The sequence below is a fragment of the Astatotilapia calliptera genome, chromosome 12, assembly GCF_964374335.1.
Source record: "Astatotilapia calliptera chromosome 12, fAstCal68.1, whole genome shotgun sequence".
NCBI classification, from domain to species: domain Eukaryota; kingdom Metazoa; phylum Chordata; class Actinopteri; order Cichliformes; family Cichlidae; genus Astatotilapia; species Astatotilapia calliptera.
The window spans coordinates 8253768-8272597 of record NC_137433.1 but is presented as its reverse complement, the minus strand read 5'-3'; the positions used below and the strand labels follow the sequence as shown (position 1 = coordinate 8272597).

Below are 18830 nucleotides of genomic sequence, written 5' to 3'. Positions count from 1 at the left end.
TCACCACAGAGCTTCTTAAGGTAAACTCAAGCCAACTGAAGCCTAGCAAACCCTCCCAGCTGTGGTCATATCAGACTGAAAGATGGCATCAGAGTTTTAAAGAATCTTGGTGTTTGTGTTACTTTGTCCACTGACTTTTGAGGTTGTGAAAGTCAACTTTACAGTCACTGTGATCTTTTTGTTATTTAGTGAATTAAACAGAAATTCTCGAAATTATTGTGACTTTCATACATATCTGTGATTTATTGGAAGAGATCAAAACTAAGACAACAAGGTGGCGGGGTGATTAGCACTGCTCCCTCACAGCAAGGTCTTCAGTTCGAATCAACCACGTGGCCTTTCTGTGTGGAGTTTGCGTGGGTTCTCTGTGGGTACTCCGGTTCCTCCCACAGTCCACAGACATGCAGTTAGTGGGGTTAGGTTAACTGGTAATAGGTGTGAATGTGAGTGTCTGTGTGTTAGCCTTGTGATAGACTGGTACCTTGTGGTAGCTGGGATGGGCTCCAGCCACCCCGCGACCCTGACAAGGATAAGTGGAAGAGAATGGATGGATTAAAACTAAAGTGAAATAACTACTATTTGAGCTCACGTTTAGAAACCAAAATTCTATTATTACTTATGACTAATTCAACAAATTTGAATATTTATAAACTTATTAGCTCAGTGAGACATTTGTTTTTGTAGTTTGTGTGATGTGCAGTAGAGCCAGCATATTTTTCAAAGATGATATACATTTTAAATCACCAGGAACTCTTGCAACAAGGTGTAGAGTGCCCTCTGGTGGACAAACAATGCAATATCGACACTCGTAACACGGTGAAAGGGTGTTTCTCTCTTCTCTTTTTTTACTTCTTAAATTTTCATTTATCTGTTGTTGTAAATGTCGATATCAATGAGTGATGATCGGATAACAATTTTCCACTGACAAATTGGTCAGGCTTTAATAATAACTACACATCTAGTATACATAAATGAAACAACACCTTTATTTGTAAAGTATTTTAGCAAATAAAAGGTACAAATACCTTTATAGTACTGCAAAATGAAAATAAGTTAAGATGATTTTCAGGAGAAACAACAGTTCATTGGGGAAAAGAGTGTGGGCGTAAAAGAAGATGTGGGCCGCTGGTTGGATTCCGGATGAAATTCCAGATAATTCAGGTACCTTTGGTGCCTTGCACTGACCAGAGTATCACCAACATCCGGAACATCTTCTGCACCTACACCCTTCTCAGTTTACATCGGACTCAGCCAAGTGATACACTAACTCAGTCTTTACATCCTCTGAGCTTCTCTGCTTGGTGGCCAGCACCGTCTCAACGGGAAAAGTCAAATACAAACGCTCCTCTTTCACTTTTTTCAGTGAAGGTGCTTCTCTTGGAGAAAACATGGGGTCTGCCGCTTTAAAGGTCACTGGGGACATGTTGTGTGACTTACGCTTGGCATTCTTCTTCTCTTGTTTGTAGGCTGCATTCATATTGGCTAACACCTGAACATGGAACCAAAGGATAAAAGAGACAAAAACCAAATGAGCTTCCATGCACGTTTGCTGTCACTTAATTTAAGGCTAATAACAGAGATTATGGAGGATGTTATAATGTGATTCTCTAATAGATCAGTTTAATTTGCTAAATCGACTTAATCAACTTTAATTTAACGCACGTGTAAAAAAAAAAAAGCACTGAAATCAATTATTTTTCCACAATTATTAAATAGATTCAACATCTTTCTACAACAGAAGTGCAGACTGCACAGATGGTACCTTCCGAAAGGAAAAAGTACTATAGCAGGTATATTAGACTTAATAGTTACTATATACAGTAATGGACTTCTATACATTTTACATCAGATTAAAACTTTGGTTGTAAGATTCAGATAATTATTTATTAAAAGCTAGACATTTTAAATGAGAATAAGAAAGAAAAGTATTTCTTTGTGCCCCCTTATCTCTGTTAACGCCCTACCTGCCCCCTAGCAAAACTTTGCTAGATCCGCCCCTGCACAGTTACCAGCCGTCAGCTACGTAGAAAAAGATCCTGGTGTAGAAAGTAATAATGAATAAATTCTAACAACAGCTTATCAAGCTTAAACGTGCTGATGTTGTTCAGCTGCTGGTTTCCTCTTTCTGGTGCGAAGTGGGCCAAAAACAAACAAGAGAGACAGAGTCGTGACAGAAAATCCGATCAGCTGATCATTGATCAGTTTCATGATTGAAGTAGCAGCAGGAGAGGGAGGGGGAGAGAAGAGGCAGTCGCTCCACATATCGGTTGTTAAGTTTAACGCGGGAATGCTTTACAAATATTCAAAGATGAACTTACACACTTCCTTTACTTCTCTCTGGGATCACTTCCTCGGAGATGAAATGCCGGTTTGGTAGCGAGGCTACAAATGCTCAACCAGACCTCCGACAGGTCTCGCACAGCCGCTCTATCACGTGAGCACACTGCTCCGACGTGCTGAGGTTATGAGCTGAGTTACGCCATGTCGCAAGTTTTGTGAGGTGCTTTCGTGGTTTTTAATGGATCGGATTACATTTTTTATTTCTCTCCGATATCCAATCCAGTAATTTAGGTCAGTATCGGACCGATACCGATACGTAATATTGGATCGGTCCATCTCTACTAATTACGATTTTAAATTTGGATCTATCACTCCAAAAGACTTGCTGCCACTTATCTGCAGTCCAGTTCTTGTGGAATTTGGCATTCCTCAGCCTTTTCTCCCCATTTCCCCTCCTTAACAATAGCTTCCTGTCAGTCATCGTTCCACTGAGATAATTTCTGAACAGGTTTCAGTGATCGTTAGATGGGTCAGACACACGTCTTAGATTTTCTGTCAGAACTTTGCAGGATATTTTTCTAATTCTTACAGACATGACTTTTCTCATACGGTTCATCTATTGTAGATTGTTGTTTTCATTCCTGCCACATCGTTTGTCGTCCACTTGTCCCGTTTCCTTAGGACACACTGCACAACATGTCCACATATGCCAAGTTTTTGTCAGTCATCTTAGTGGTGCAAAAATACTATTTCACATCTGTCAAAGGCGTTATCTTTGGCAACTAAAGAAGAGTGCACAAATTGTGTGTTTTTGCAACAGACAGCTAGTAACAAAGTACCTATAGGTACAATTTAAAGTTGATTCTTTGCCAAGTTGTCTGTTATGTGCGGACACAACAATGACTCATCCCTTGAGTTAGCTGCATTTTGTTTATGCTTGAGTGATTCACAGATCAGTGCTAAGTGGCTTAACATAACAGAAACCAATCCCCTGCAAATATTCAGGTACAAGGGCTGAACTGACAATGAGTGAAGAATGATCAGAGCCTGGGGAACTGCTGTTCAAGACCACGTTAGGAAAATGACAAGACTATCTGGCTCCTTGTTGGCAAAATATAAGGAAATGTTTAGTGGCTCAAGACTTTTGCACACAACTTCATTAGGATGCAACTATTGTTTTATAACAGACTTCCTGACCTCTGCCTGGATTCGTGCGATCGCACACTCGATCACCAGCATCCATTTTCACTTAAGGAAGACAGAAGAAAATGATGAGAATTACCAGCTGCTTAACAGAGTTCTGCTGCTCCTGAATGACACTCATGTACGCAGAGGCCTTCTCCTTCGTAGAGTACACATCCTGCTCCGGCTCGTCACGATTCAGCCGACTTGCTGCGTTCTACATGAAAGGAAATTATGTTTGAGGAATGGCAAACCAATCAGGTGTTTAGAGCTCACTTATCTCCTGCAGTCTCACCTCATTTGGTAAACTGGCTGTCCTGTTAAACATGAGAGAGTAAGGAGTGAACTTTGTTGTGGGGTTGGTGGATGTCCTGAACAGAAACAGCACAGGGTCGAGAAAATCATCCCATTCTGCCTGCTTCTCCGACACCATCTGCAGTATGGCTTCTTTCAACAGAGGGCTTGTGCAGTCGTGGAGTGGGTTGAGCTGAGGCTGGTCCACAGGAGAGACCTTCTGTGTGATGCTCCACCTTTCAAACAGCACCTTTGTCACCTAGAAAATTAAAAATCAAGATCAAAACATGCCTCCGTAGTGTTGACCTACTGTTCTCAATCTTATTATTTTATACGATTCTGCTGCTGTAGTCTCACCTTATCACAGAAGTCAGCATTCTGTGTACAAACTATCATTTTAGGAGCACCGAACCTGATTAAAAACAGAGCAAAGATCAGCATCAGGCTGAAAAGCACCACTGTAGGTATTTAATTCTTGGTAATTTTGCTCATGTACATGGTCTGCAAATAAGTTGTTTTCAACCTGTATATGCATTTAGAGATGCATCTTGCAACCGAGGCAACATCTGTCTTTTGCACTGGGAAAGCCTCTGGCCATTTAGTGAAGTAATCAATCACCACCGTGACATTCTTGTTGCCTCTCTGGGTCTCTGGCAATGCCCCTGACAAAGAGGAGAGACAAACCACACAGTCAGCCTAACATCTGTGGAAAGAAATGATCTTGCAGACATAATCAAAGAGAATATTTTAAAATGAACTGAGGCAAAAACCTATCGTGTCAATCCCGACAATTTCCCAAGGTGCATCCACTTTTATTGGCCGAATAGTTCTCGACTGGTTCTTATTTCTCTCTGTGTGCTGACACGTTTCACAGACTTTTATCTGAAACAGTGGTAACAAAAGTTAGACACTGTTGTCAGTATTCCTAACAGATTTGAAAAAAAACAAACAAACACCATACACAGAGGAATGTGTGTACCCAGTCCACGACGTCCTTGATGATTCCCAGCCAGTAGTACTTGCTCTGGATCCTGTGGACGGTCTTCTTCTGGCCCAGGTGATGGCCAATATCGCTGAAGTGGCAGTCGAGAAAAATCTGCCTCTTCCTCTCAGACTCAATCACCACCTCCCTCTTCTCTTCTTTCTTGGGCCCCACATAGTAGAGCTTGCCCTCTTGAACACAGATATAAATCAGGGAATCATGTAGTGAGAAACTTAATCCCGGGTCATACCATACCGCATTATAAATGTAGGCATTTAATGTCGTCTTGATCTCTAGCAAAAGTAGACATTTACATGATCAAAACTGCGAACTGCCTGAAAACAGCTGTGGTCTATCTTTAATTCGGCAAATAAACAGGTTATCTAAAAATGAATATTATTCCTGTAATCGTTTTCATCTAAAGTGCCCAAGAGCTCATTTTTGCAAGCACCGAGGATCAGTTTTAGAATTGTGAGTAGCCGCATTTTCTGCAGATCCCTACTGATCCACCTAGTCATGCCCTAAACGTTATACCAGCCTAGCAAGGAAATTTTAAATCAGGGGAGGGAGAAGCCAGGAGTTAAACTGACTGCTGGAGATGAACAAAAGCAACACACACCGCTGCTGAACCGAGTGACTGAATGAAGCCCTACCATCGATGATGAATTTCTGAGCGTATCTCTTGAGGTTCTTCTTTCGTATCGGATTCATCGTCTGAGGAAAACTGCCTTTAGCCACAAACGTGTAAATGTCTCCGAGTTTGTTGGAGCTGGATTCAACCACCTCCTCCTCAGCCACTGGCAGTGACTCCACGCTCAGCATTTCACAGGATGAAAGTGAGCACAGCCAGTGTGCTCCTTATTAAACATAGAAATACCTTTTGCCCAACGGCATCATTAGCATCTAAACTACAGAAACACAAGAGTTACAGGTCAGAATGAAAATACTGTACCTGTCTTCTTCTACTTTGTCCTTTAGGTGGTTGCTATCAATTATTGTTTCTTTAGCACCCCCTTCTGGAAGTATAGCCGTAGGTACTCAGAGACGTCTCTTAAAAAAGAAAAACAAAACAATCGTAGCTAAAAGTTAGCCGGAAGTAGCAGTTTGCTAAGTTTTGCTAAGTTTTTTTTTTTTTGTATTTTTTTGTTTGTTGGTTGGTTTTTGTTTATTTGTATCAGTTTTTCTCGAATGACTTAACTTCTGACCTTAGCTCTAAAAAGTATAAATCTATCGTAAATCTTGACTTAAAGCTTGATTTAGACCGGTTATGTAGTAACCGGAAGCATCTTTTATCCCTACACTACAATTTTCCACGCCATTCAAGTGGTCGTGGTATTTTGTTTGGTCACTTCAGGTTACGTAAAATGTTGCTGGGTAGGGTAAAATGGGAATCCGGTTATGGCATAAGTTATGACGTAGATCTAACGCAGAAGTAGGGAGAGGCCAGCCACCCTTCATGCAATGGGCGATCTAATTCTTTCAGTCATTAGATAGAACTTGTGAACATATGTGAGTGTGGGTGTGGATGCAAGATGAAAGATACTTAAATTCCTCCACTTGGTTAAAAACTCGTGTCTGGCCCAGAGTGGGCAATCCCCCCTTTTCCAGCTGAGAATAAATGCCCTTAGGCTTGAGGATGCTAATTCTCATTCCCGCCACTTCAGAGTCGGCTGTGAACCACTCCACTGTAAGCTGGAGGCCACGACTTCAAAAAAGCAACACAACCACATCATCGACAAAAAGCAGAGATGAGATCATGAGGCCACCAAAATGGAAGCCTTTCACCACTTGGCTGCACCAAAAAATTCTGTCCATAAAAATTATGAAGAGTATCATAACAAAGGACAGCCCTGGCGAAGTCCAACACCCACCATGAAATAGTTTGACTTACTGCTGGCTCTTACTGCAGTTGCACATGCACCAAATGGCTCACAGTAAGTGGGCAGAAACCCCATATTCATAAAGCATCTCCCACAGAAGGTGGACCCAAGTCCACAAAACAGACTTGTTGTGCACTCTGGTGCACACTTAAATATCCTTGAGAGGATAAAGAGGTGGTCAAGCATTCAATACAGGACAAAAACCAAACTGATGTATAACTTCCGATGGAGGCTGAGTAGTAAGAGCCCTCTGTGACTGGCGCCCCCACTCCTTCAGTTGAAGTCAGCAGCATCCCACCGTTGTCCACCATCTGGTTCAGGGAACATGTGGAACATGATCCATTCGAACTCAGTGTCAACCACAAGTTTCACTAAGCAATGATCCAGACACAAGTGCATCCAATGTTCCTCCAGGAACCTTCAAAATCATACTAAAAAGTGTAGTTTTATACTGAAACCACTTTAGTTCTGTTAAAACTCATGATTACAGTCTAACCACAGGCATCATAACTTCAACTAGTGCGAACTGACACATTACTGCACATACAGTGGAAAACAGACAAAATCAATAAGTCCCTTTTTTGATACATCTCGAGTCCATGACTGTCTCCATCTGACTCCCAGGTGCATGTTTTTTTTAATACTTATATTTTTCTACAGATTATAACATCACCCACCCACCCAACACACAAACACATAGACATACTGTGTATACGCACACACACACACACACACACACACACACACACACACACACACACACACACACACACACACACGAAAATAAAAATTAAAACATGGACTTAGGCTCAGTGTATATAAGGGCTGTTCATATTTGATATAACTGTCTCATGTTTTTGACGCCTTTTGGACGGAGGGGCTATTGACGGATGGAATGGGATGTATGTATGTATGGTGCTTTTAATTTGGAGGACGTCGAACCGGAGGTGACATATTTGTCACTGAGCGCAACGTCACAGGGCGTGCGTTTGACAGTAGTGTCCGTGGTAATGTTTTTCCCTGTGTCTTAAGCAGTTATCTTTGAACAGGCAGCAATGACGAACGAAGGCAAAGAAAAGCCTCGGTTTTATACCTGTGACTGTTTCACGACTGATAACATTTTCCTGGAGGAATACAAGCTCCATGTTCGTTTTGTGTCCGAGCAGCAGTTCAGGCTGGACTACCATGCAGTGAGTGGATACCAGTTTGCTACATTTTGATATGAAATACAAATATGATGAGAAATGGTGACATGGCAACTTTGTGAGCTGACAGGTGTGTATTGTTTGCTAATTGTTACCGCGCAGCTGCTGAAGAAGTTGGGCTGCGTCACGGATGAACAGTTTGAGGGAGTGCTCAACAAGGTAAGAAGTATACTGTATTTTACAAGTGCTGTTAAACAGGCCAAGGGATTTTTGACACAGCTGTTTCAAGCATCCCAGTTGTATTTGAAACCCTTACATTATTGTGCTTTGTACACAGAAACAAAATGATTTCACAAAAAACTTTCAAGTTCAAAATAATTAGCGTGCCGGGGATGCTAACAGTCAGTTGTTTGTCTTTTTTTGCTGGATAAGAGGGTGCAGCTCTTTGTAGTAGTTTGCAACAAGTCTCACACAGTGAGCAATCCCTCCTACTTTGGAGGATCTCTCAAGCTCCTCTGGTTTTGATGGTCTTCTGTGATGGACCTTGGTCTTTAATTCACCCCACAGATTTCCAATGGGATTCGGACTACAGACCAGTCAGTAATGCTGACTGGACTGTAATGTGTTTTTGGTGGAAGACAAAGTGATGACCCAAACCCAGTTTTGCTGCAGACCGCTTATTTATTTACATTAAAGCTGGCAAAACCAAACCCAACAATAAAACAACATAAAAATATCAAATGAAAAATAACCGCACTGGACCACTAATAATAAAACATTTAAGGCAGCAGTTATAAATTAAGAACCAAAAAGCATTATGGCATCAAGAGTAGTAGATTCTGAATGACTTGTAAAAGATGCCTGTGTTTAGTAGGGATGGGTATAGTTTAGGTTTTATCCGATACCGGTGCCAAATCTGTACTTTTGAAACGGTGCTCGAACCAGTGCTTAAAGAATGGAGAACACAAGCTTTGTCCAAAAACCTCTTATGTTTTTATTTTTAGCAGTCTCTTTTTTTTCTGCAAAATGATAAGAACCGTCCAGCTCCACGCACGGCGCAATCCGTGCTAACTCACTAATGGAGGTCTTGCAGCAAGCTATCAAATACGGTGCATTTCTCGGCTTTTTAAAAAAAAAAAACCACTATGCGTCGCCAGGTGTTTCATCAGATTTGAGGTGTTACCTCCTTAAGTATCACCATAACTTCTTAAGTCCCAAAGGGGTTTCTGAGCTTCCTGCTCAAAAATGCAATACCCAAATGTAATTGATTATTTCTCTGCAATTACAAACTCTGTGCTTACAATCTTGGTATCAAAATAAAGCTAACACTTGTGAAATTTCATCCGAGGTGTAAATATTGAAGCAGATATTACTGTGTCAAAGTTACTGAGACTGGAACACAGAAAAAGTAAGTAGATTTTATCCTCGCCCCTTTTTTTTTTTTTAAGCATATAACCCTTTTAAAATATGCCTCAGTTTCATTACAGAAATTCAGTAACCAACATTTAAACATCATCTGTGCAAAGATTTATGTTTTTAAAGTGAAACAGTGAAAAATTACAGCGCTGTCAATACATGAATATCCAGACGTTGTACAAAAAACCATGCCAGTTGAACTTTTTAGGTATTTAAGAGCATAAATTGATTAATTTTATTAACATGCCTAAAAATGCTTTTTTTTTTTTTAAAATACATTTTTGAAGAATTAACCACACATTTACATGGTAATGGGTCAGGCAGGGCGATATGGCCAAAAATATTTATCACGATATATATTTGAAAATTTGCGATAACGATATAACTGACGATATAATTTTTGCGAGACAAAATACAACTCCACAACTTTACTAGCGCAAAAACACCCCCATCCATTTATTTTCACTTAAACAAGCAGCTGTTTTTTTTATGTGCATTAAAGCTATATACAAATTTAACAGTGCAAATGCAAATTCCTTGCTGAAAGTTTAACCAAAAGGCATTTCCAGTAGAAATGGGCTGACATATCCTGAGCATAACCATGTATAATATCCACTGAAGGTAAAAAGAGGTGCTTTGCAACATTAAACTGCAGTGTGCCAAATAAAAAAATCAAATATGTATTTTTCAGACCATAAGGTGCATGGGATTAAAAGGCACATTAAGCGAAACAAAGCAGTCAGATGAATCAAACTTTATTCAACTCATTCTTCTTGCTTCCTCCACTTCTGTACCATTGATTCATTAATGTTGTAAATGGTAAATGGCCATTTGAATAGCGCTTTTCTAGTCCTAAGGACCCCCAAAGCACTTTACACAACCAGTCATCCACCCATTCACACAGTGGTGATGGCAAGCTACATTGCAGCCACAGCCACCCTGGGGCGCACTGACAGAGGCGAGGCTGCCGGACACTGGCACCACCGGGCCCTCTGACCACCACCAGTAGGCAACGGGGTGAAGTGCCCAAGGACACAACAACTGAGACTGTCCAAGCTGGGGCTTGAACCGGCAACCTTCCGATTACAAGGCGAACTCCCAACTCTTGAGCCACTATCGCCCTGTATTCTATCACAGCTGCTCTATTCCCATGTTGTTGCAGTATATTAATGACTAACCTTCTATTGTGGATGGATTATTTCAGTTGTTCTCCTGACTGAAGTTTGGTCTGTTTACAGCATCCTGCCATGCGATTGCATTTATCTCTAACCATCAGGAACCTTCATGTTAACTTTTATCGAGTGGAAAAGTGTTAGCGTTCATCCTCCAGCTTCACTGTTTATGTTATTCTAACATAGCTGTGTTGCTAGTGATCCCGTAGCGCAGTGGTCCCCAACCCCCGGGCCTCGGACCGGTACCGGGCCGCGAGAGTTGAGACTCAGGTGTGAAATGCATGTTTTTCAGGGTTTTTATTGGTTTTCAGCGTTATTTTGTAATCGTTTTTTTTCCCGTTAACTCTGTTTTCCTGGGTATTTTCACGTGTGTTATGAATAAATCTTCTTTTTTTCGGTACCGGTACTAGTTTTATTTTGCTGTATTTATCCGCGACACCTTAAAGGCCGGTCCGTGAAAATATTGTCGGGCATAAACCGGTCCGTGGCGCAAAAAAGGTTGGGGACTGCTGCCGTAGCACATCATTATATACCAGCTAACCCAACTTCAGTAACCTTATAAACATCACTGCTGTTTAGTTTCCTGTCTTCATTTATGTTGGAAGTGATAGCAGAGCTGTACGTTTGAATTTTTTCAGAAATCTCTCAGTCAGAACATGCTATATCGTGCTTGGGTAACTAGCGAAACTAGCGGGCTAACTTCCTGCTAACTCCGTTAAATGTAATAAATTCTGTTTTCATGGATGCCTGGATGTTAAACTTCATAGTTAGACCTGGTAAAGCAGCAATGCTGATCGTTTTATTAAAGATGAAAGAATTTAGACAGTTTTTAACTCTCAGTGATGCTGCAGTGTTCGTTTGACTTTGGGACCTGAATCGGACGGAGTTTAGGACCCAGATTACTCCCAGATTTAGAGCACCTTAGTCCAACAAATACGGTAATAACGGTCGTGTCCAAATTCATGGGCTGCATCCTCCTGAGGACCCGGCCTTCGTGGTTTATGTGGGCCGGGTCCTCAGAAGGTCGGGTAGGCTGGAAGTAAACGGCTGTGGAATTGGACGGTCTAGCCTTCTGATCAGTGTCACCACTGTCTCGGTGGAGTGTAATAAACTCGGCCATCTTCTCTGTGCCATCTAAAATATAACAGGACACTGGCGTAAATTCTCGACCATCTCACACTTCTGTTTAATCAGTTTTCTGTTTGACGTTTAGTCAGCTGTATGAAAATCAAGGAGGAACCCACGTGGGGGATTAATAAAGTTTTATTTGATCTAATCTAATCTAATAACTTTAATCTCAGCCAAACCAATTTACTCGTGAACAAATAAAACACTGAAAAAAGCCAAACAATAACATTTTTAGGTTGTCTGAGTGACTTGTATATTACGTTTAACCTGAGTAGCGAAAGTCTGCGGTGATCTGAAAATGATGTGCCGGGAGTTGGGCCATTCTCGGCGGCTTCAGTAACCCTCGAGCTCCCGGCTAGCTATCGAGCTGGTGGGTAGCAGACGTCTCCGAAAACGTTGAAGCACTTTTGCAAATATGCGATATCTTGATAAACCGAGCAGATATTTGATGTTTACACAGCTACTTTCTCCCCTGAAAATATATTAAAAGTTTATTTTGTGACCCAGAAAGATTAGTATGAGTAATTTTAAAACTTAGTAGCGGCCGCCATTGTTGGAAACTGGAGTTTGAATTCTGGGATATGGTAGGCCACGAAGGACACACCCGACCCATCCTTCAAATTCGGGGAAAAGGAGGACGCATTTGTCGGCTGCATTCAGAGGAGTCTACGAATTTGGACAGCCTTCGGCGCGTCGCTGTGACGTAATCGGTCTCAGGAGGATGCAGACCATGAATTTGGACACAACCAATGACGGCATGCACAAAAAATGTGCTTTGTTGTGTATCTGACGGACAAACACCAAACCAAACGCATCACTGAAGTTGCACCATTTTTGCAAACCAATTCTGGTTCAGCCGTTTCACTCAACAATCCGATTTGCCCCTTCTCATTCTCTGTTGCTGCTGTGCTTTTTCGGCTGTGTGCGTATGAAAACAAAGGCACTGCGCATGCGCATTTTACCCATATTCTATCGCGATATTTCATTTTCCTATCGTTGCCTAACATTGTACCAGTACTACCGTGAACAGTATAATTTGGCCCAGCCCTAGTAATGGTCCTTTTCTGCCGTGCGCATGGAGTGTTTAATTGGTCTCTGGCCCTTTAAACTCTGAGAGGCTGTAACTTTGGTTTCTTTTGGTCAATTTGCACGATCGACACCTCTTTTTAATTGTTTGAGCCAATAGAATCACAGTAACGATGCCACGTTCACGTTACTTCAATCAATCAGACGTTCCAAGGCCAAAACCCACGTGGGCCCAAATTTACTGCATGTGATGTCTGTCCAGTCACGTGTCTATAGGTGGGTCTAAAATGGAGGTCTTTGACGGAAAATGGCTCTGATGCGGCTAGGTAGGCGTGGTAACTGCTGATAATCACCTGGCTACCAGCTACCGGTGAAAATAACAGAGGAAATCTGGATTTAATTTATACCTTTTTTTGCTATTTTGCTGGGGCACACTGTACATACTGGTATTTGTGTTCAGATATATTAAAAAAAAAACACTGAAAACTAAGCTGCTGCTGCTGAAATCATGGCAGTTCTGGATGTGAGCGATTAGCCAGCTTAACATTTAAACTCTGCTGCCTCTGATGTCTGTAGTACAGATGTTTTTCAGCTCTTTGAGAACAGCTGATGCTCCACTAGTGGCATCTATGTGCACTTCAATTTGCTGGCCCTGGATCAGCTTAAAAGAGAAAGGAGAATCTCTTTTTAGGATGGTATCAATATCATTGGGATTCATAAGTGACCTGTTAATGCCATGAAGCATTCAAGCCTAACTCATTAGGAAGGTATAACAAACAGAGAATAACTAGAGAATTAATATTTTATGAAAAGAAGCTGAGGTAACAAATGAGAAATCTTTGCATTACTAATAAACTGAAAGTGTCCGCCCTGTTTATGTTTAGATTTCCCAGGAAGTGGACAGACGAAAGCATCTAGGTGTGACATCTGCTCAAAGAGCTGCTGCTATCAAAGATATTTACCGGCCTCTGCATCCTCATGTCTACCATCTCCAGGTAGTCACTGCATTAACCATCATCAGCATTGTGAATAATGAAACATTAACACCTTGATAAAACACATTTGCACTTCACTTCCCCTCAGGAGTCTTACCTTACTTCAGAGTTCAAACAGATTGTTGAGTACTGTCAAAGCGACAGTGCCACCGAAGAAGGCCTCTTAGGCTTGTTGGAGGAACAAGTGGGTAAGCTGGGAAGTTCTTTTTAACTCCTCAGAGACAGAGATTCAAATGTGAAGTTGTTACATTTCCCTAAAAAGTCCAGGTGATGTGGGAGACTAACAAAAAATGTCTGAATTGAGAAAAGGGAGACATGGAGGCGAAATTGTTAAATTAAGGCTTTTATTAATATTGTTATTACAAATCCAATTAGAGAGATGGGGAAGTTGTTGTCACCTTTGAAAGAAAGGAGAAAATGGTAAGACCCAGGACTTGGTCACCAGATAGTAAGTTTAAAAAAAAAGGCTTTAACACCAGAAAGTAACACAGAGCCACAGCAAACACACCTCACAACCTGCAAGCCAAAATAAAAGGCTCTCTGGCATCAGAGTTCTCCTTTCTTTGGACTTATCTGGTTTAATTGCTGAGTAGATTCAGTTGTACCAAAAAAGGCAGCACCTAAGGCGGAAGAGATGGCAGGACACACTCATACTGGGTCAAAGTCACGGCAGGCCCTGCTAGGGCCATAACAGACGTGATGGCTCAGTTTGAATGCTAAGCAATGATGTCTATTAATAGAACTACTGATTTATAACAAGTGGCGGAGAAGAAAGGGCTAGAATCACAGTGCCCGAAGTTTTACCACAGCTCAAGACAATCAAGACATTTTATTGTCGTTAACTCCACAGCTTTATGCCACACAGAGCATCTTTAACTCATTCTCTCCTCTCTGTTGCAGCTCCAAGAGTGTATCGCTTTCCTTTATTTGACAAGAGCTTCTGTGAGGATCTTATGGAGGAGTTAAAGCACTTTGAGCAGTCTGCAGCCCCTAAAGGAAGACCCAACACAATGAACCAGTATGGGGTAATAAATTAAAGCCTTCTGAAACCACTGAAAACACTCTATACCATCTCCTTAACTGTGCAGTTGTGGCCAGATGTTTACATCTTTAATGACTCTAAAAACAAGATTTGGGGCCACAAGCTTGAACTATTATAGATTTTGTCTAATTTCACTGATGTCCAAGTGATCCATGCCAAATGTACCTTCATACCATCACTGATGCTGGCTTTTGGATTATGTGGTGATAAGCTGTTTGCTGTTTCTCCTTTTTAGCTTGGAGGATTCAGCATCCAAGATTTCCCACAATGCTGTCTCAGTCTCAAGTTGCGCTTTATTTTTTTCTTTGTAGATAGATTTTATATGGGGATTTAACCCATACAGTGGGAAGGAAAAACTCCCTGTTAACCATAAGAAACGACCCAGGCTCAAGGAGGAGGAGCCTTCTGCTGCAAACGAGTGGGGTTGATGGGAGGTTGGGGCTGTATGTTTAACTACTTGCCCAACCAAAAAAATAAATGCAATTATTTATTTTCTAATACTTCACCAAATTAGCTAAAAAAAAATCACAGGAATTTCTTTTTGTAAGCATTACTTGGATATGCTGCCTTTTGTAGGTATAACAATTTAAATGGACGGTTTAAATGATTTGGAAATTCCTGTATTTGTGCTTTTATTAACATTTCAGAGAGTGTCTCTACCTTTGTAGAAATAAAGCTGTATAAGTTGTCTTGTTGCTCTTCCTTGTATCTTCAGATTCTCCTTAATGAGCTGGGCTTTGACGAGCACTTCATCACACCTCTCCGTGAACAGTACTTGCTGCCACTCACCTCCCTGCTTTATCCAGACTGTGGGGGGTGCTGTCTGGATAGTCACAAGGCCTTTGTGGTCAAATATGACATGAATGAAGATCTGGACTTGAGCTACCACTATGACAATGCAGAAGTCACCCTGAATGTTTCACTGGGCAAGGAGTTCACTGAGGGCAACCTTTATTTTGGTGATATGAGACAGGTGATGCCCTGCTATGATTTATGTTGTTTATGATATGATATGTTTTTCATTTTTGTTGTGTACAACTAAAACATATAGATACAAAATAATAAAAAAGTTATTTGATACAAAAGTATAATTAATAGTTTTTGCCTTCTCTGTAGGTTCCTGTAAGTGAGACGGAGTGCTCAGAGGTTGAACACAGGGTGACTGAGGGCCTCCTCCATCGGGGTCAACATATGCATGGTGCTTTACCCATCTCTTCTGGTCAGCGCTGGAACCTCATCATCTGGATGAGAGCCTCACAGGAACGAAATAAACAGTGCCCCATGTGCAACAGGACACCCACATTGGTGGAAGCGGAGGGCTTTGCTGATGGCTTCACAAAACACTCTGATCCACCACAGAACATCTCATGCGCGCTGACGTGATGCATCCAGTTCCTTTTGACTAAAGACTGCACGGGCTGATTATAGGAAGACGTTAAAGTGAACGAATTCTTATGAAGTAATATGACTCATTTGAAATTAGGATGATTATTTTATGAATATTAGTAATAGTCAATTCAGATTTATTTATATACAGCCAAATCACAAATATAGTTGCCTCAAGGTGCTTCGTATAATAGAGAAAAGCCAAACAATCAGATGACCCCCTTCCCTGTGAATAACCCAATTGCGACAGTTGGGAGGAAAAACTCAGTTTGAACAGGAAGGAGGATTCTTGGGGAGGAGCAGCCATCTGCTGTGAATAGTAATAATATTAATATTTGGCTCAGACATTTAGTGTAGTGTCCCGTTTTATAATATTTTCTTGAGATAATATTGCCACTCAGTGTTTTGGGTGAAGATTTCCAGTCGTCATAGGATATTGCATTTTCAGAATCACCAATCAGATCTGATAAAACTGTTTAAAACTTTTGAATTTCTCCTAAAATAAGGCTTTAAAATTCTCTCTTTGCCCTGGAAGTTTTTCTTCTACAAACTTTTTTTGTTGTTGCACAATTGTCGTTTGGATTTCAGTCGTCAGTAGGCGTCCTTTTATTCAACAAAGTCAGAATTTGTAGGGGGTCATCTACCATATATTAGATCGATGCATTTCTAAGGAGATGTCATCTCGGTTGTGGGCAAAAGACCTGCAACTGACAAATAAAGGCTATCTCTCATCTCTCTTGTTTATAAATGTATGTATCTGCAGGCTGCAGAAGTCCACATTGCTAAAATGAGGTTTAATGTTTAGCAAAATGTGCCTCATTGGTCTTGGATCAGAAAGAATGAAGGCACTGTTGGAATAATCAACATTTGCTAAGCCACAGATTTGGCTGCGATACATCCCTGCTGTATATCTCTGAGGAAAAAACACACAGTTTGAAATAATAGAAGTTTAATTACACAAATTCTGTTAGTTCATTAATATTCTTTGTGTGTAAATGTCTTTGCTATGTAGTCGAAGTAATTAATTTCTCACACAGAATTTTTTTAAGAACACTAATATGAACCTGCTCGCTACATCTTACAAAATAAATGGATTCTTTTCAACAAACATCACAACATCGTGGCCTTTTGGTTGTTTCTTTTTACTCCTGCTTGTGCTATTATAGTGTTGAACTGGGGGGGAAATTGGGAGGTGGGGAGGGTCAGGTTCACTTGCATATTCAAACACACCAAAACACAAGTGCAACAAAGGCATGGCTCTGGTTGCTAAGGTATTGCTTATTTTCATGTATCTTGCATTGAAATCCAATTCTGTACATGCAGGCTTATGAGAGCATAGTACATTAAGTTTGGGCCTTGTATAGTGTGGATTTAGTGTAATTACAATGATAGTACAATATAGCTATAATAAGATACAATTTCACAAAAAACACTATACAGATAAATATTTCTGCTTGTTACAGTCCTTTACATTATACACATACACAAGTATATAGTTTTCAATGTACCATTCAGAGCAATGTATGCCAAATGGACCTGTTTAAAATAATATTTTAAAAAAAAAATCTTATCCAAGTGCAGTCTTAAGTGCAGTTATTGCATCAGTCCCATCTCACTGGGTTCAGCTGTCAGGTGTCTGTGCCATCCTGTGCTGTCTGCGGGTCAGCACTGGCTGCTTTCAGTAGTCTGCCCACACTTTGTTTTATGTTCTTCAGTCAATGAGATATCGTGTCTCAGCTTTATAATGTGGTCTCACTGCTCATGTCACGGGGCCGGTGGTGGTCGATGTCTGAATCGTAATCTGACTCCATCTCGATCTTGACCTGGGGCACCGGGCACGGCATTCCTCGGCCCATGGTCACGGAAGGAGACGACGGACAGGAGATCTTCAAATGGAGGGTGATGCTGAGAAGGGCAAGGTCCAGTTACCATACACACCCATAGCCAAAGACACAGTGGTTCTACAAGGAGGGGAGGGGAATGCGGCGGAGCTTGGCTGTGAGACACGATGATAATAATAATAATAATAATGGATTGGATTTATATAACGCTTTTCAAGGCACCCAAAGCGCTTGGGTGCCTTGATGACTACAGCAGTTTGGGTTAGCGCTTAGCTAACGAGTGAAATCAGTCCCAAAATATTGGCTGTTGCTCCCACAGGGAGTCAGCAGACTAGCTGATGGTTCCCACACTGTGAATGACATAGACTGTACCTACATTATGGTCTGAAAAGTAAAGTGCACTAAACTCGTATTCCTTCTAATGGCCAGCAGGGGGAGCCCTGGTTTCTAAATCAAGTCTAGTTGAATAGACATCTATCGGAAATGGATGGTGAATATGCTCATCTGGCTTTCATAAGAAGACTTCATTAACCACTGGGTGATGCTGTAGTAGCCATACCCATCTTTTATATGCAGCCTGTGGTTTAAATTAAACGTGAGCAAACATAGCTTGAATTTACTGAGTACATTGGAATAACATAATAATAAAACATCCTACTTTTTTAAATGTTAATTTGCAATGATAAATTTGTTTTGACTCTGATATCAAGTGTTTTTGAGTTTTTGATTGTGCACTATTATGCCTGCCTGCCTTTTGCATTATGTCAGCACATGTTGTAAAGACTTGTATAAAAACTCATACAATAGCTTCAAAGGTCCGGCGATCAGTGCATTTTGTGTTTGTATAAATCCTTCAATAAAATAACGTCACAGAGAATTTATGTACTTCCACAGATGGCTGCATGTAAACAAAAAAAGTTCACAGTGTCAATTCCAAACCATGCCTCTAATAAAGCAATGCAGACATGATGGGAACATTTGAATCAGCCACAAAGGGCAAACAGCCCAAAGTTACAGTATTTATGGTTAAATAATGTAAATGGCACTTTCAGTGCAAAATG

The 18830-nt window shown here is 40.9% G+C and overlaps 3 protein-coding genes across 7 annotated transcripts in view; 1 reads left to right on the top strand and 2 right to left on the bottom strand.

Moving 5' to 3' along the window:
* Window positions 1–968: 968 nt before the first annotated feature.
* LOC145432303 (gypsy retrotransposon integrase-like protein 1) lies at window positions 969–6018 on the bottom strand. The gene is made up of 8 exons (XM_080309056.1): window positions 5392–6018; window positions 4736–4929; window positions 4527–4638; window positions 4280–4418; window positions 4114–4168; window positions 3758–4015; window positions 3563–3679; window positions 969–1489 (listed from the first exon to the last, which is right to left on the bottom strand). The coding sequence occupies exons 1-8, from the start codon at window positions 5558–5560 to the stop codon at window positions 1232–1234; spliced, it is 1302 nt and encodes a 433-aa protein (XP_080165182.1). The 5' UTR covers window positions 5561–6018; the 3' UTR covers window positions 969–1231.
* A 1548-nt stretch (window positions 6019–7566) lies between these two features.
* ogfod2 (2-oxoglutarate and iron-dependent oxygenase domain containing 2) lies at window positions 7567–17041 on the top strand. The gene is made up of 7 exons (XM_026186982.2): window positions 7567–7808; window positions 7926–7982; window positions 13390–13500; window positions 13589–13688; window positions 14401–14525; window positions 15258–15515; window positions 15659–17041. Exons 1-7 carry the CDS (start codon window positions 7674–7676, stop codon window positions 15923–15925), a joined length of 1053 nt encoding a protein of 350 aa, XP_026042767.1. The 5' UTR covers window positions 7567–7673; the 3' UTR covers window positions 15926–17041.
* slc4a5a (solute carrier family 4 member 5a) overlaps window positions 16861–18830 on the bottom strand; it is a 44432-nt gene continuing 42462 nt past the window's right edge. For 4 of the 5 annotated variants that reach the window (XM_026186978.2, XM_026186981.2, XM_026186979.2 and 1 more), the window contains one exon: window positions 16861–17833. In XM_026186978.2, the coding sequence (XP_026042763.1) occupies window positions 17668–17833 (166 nt within the window). In that variant the 3' untranslated portion in view covers window positions 16861–17667. Of the gene's footprint in view, window positions 17890–18830 lie in introns of all 5 variants that reach the window. The other variant, XM_080309055.1, reaches the window with a different exon arrangement.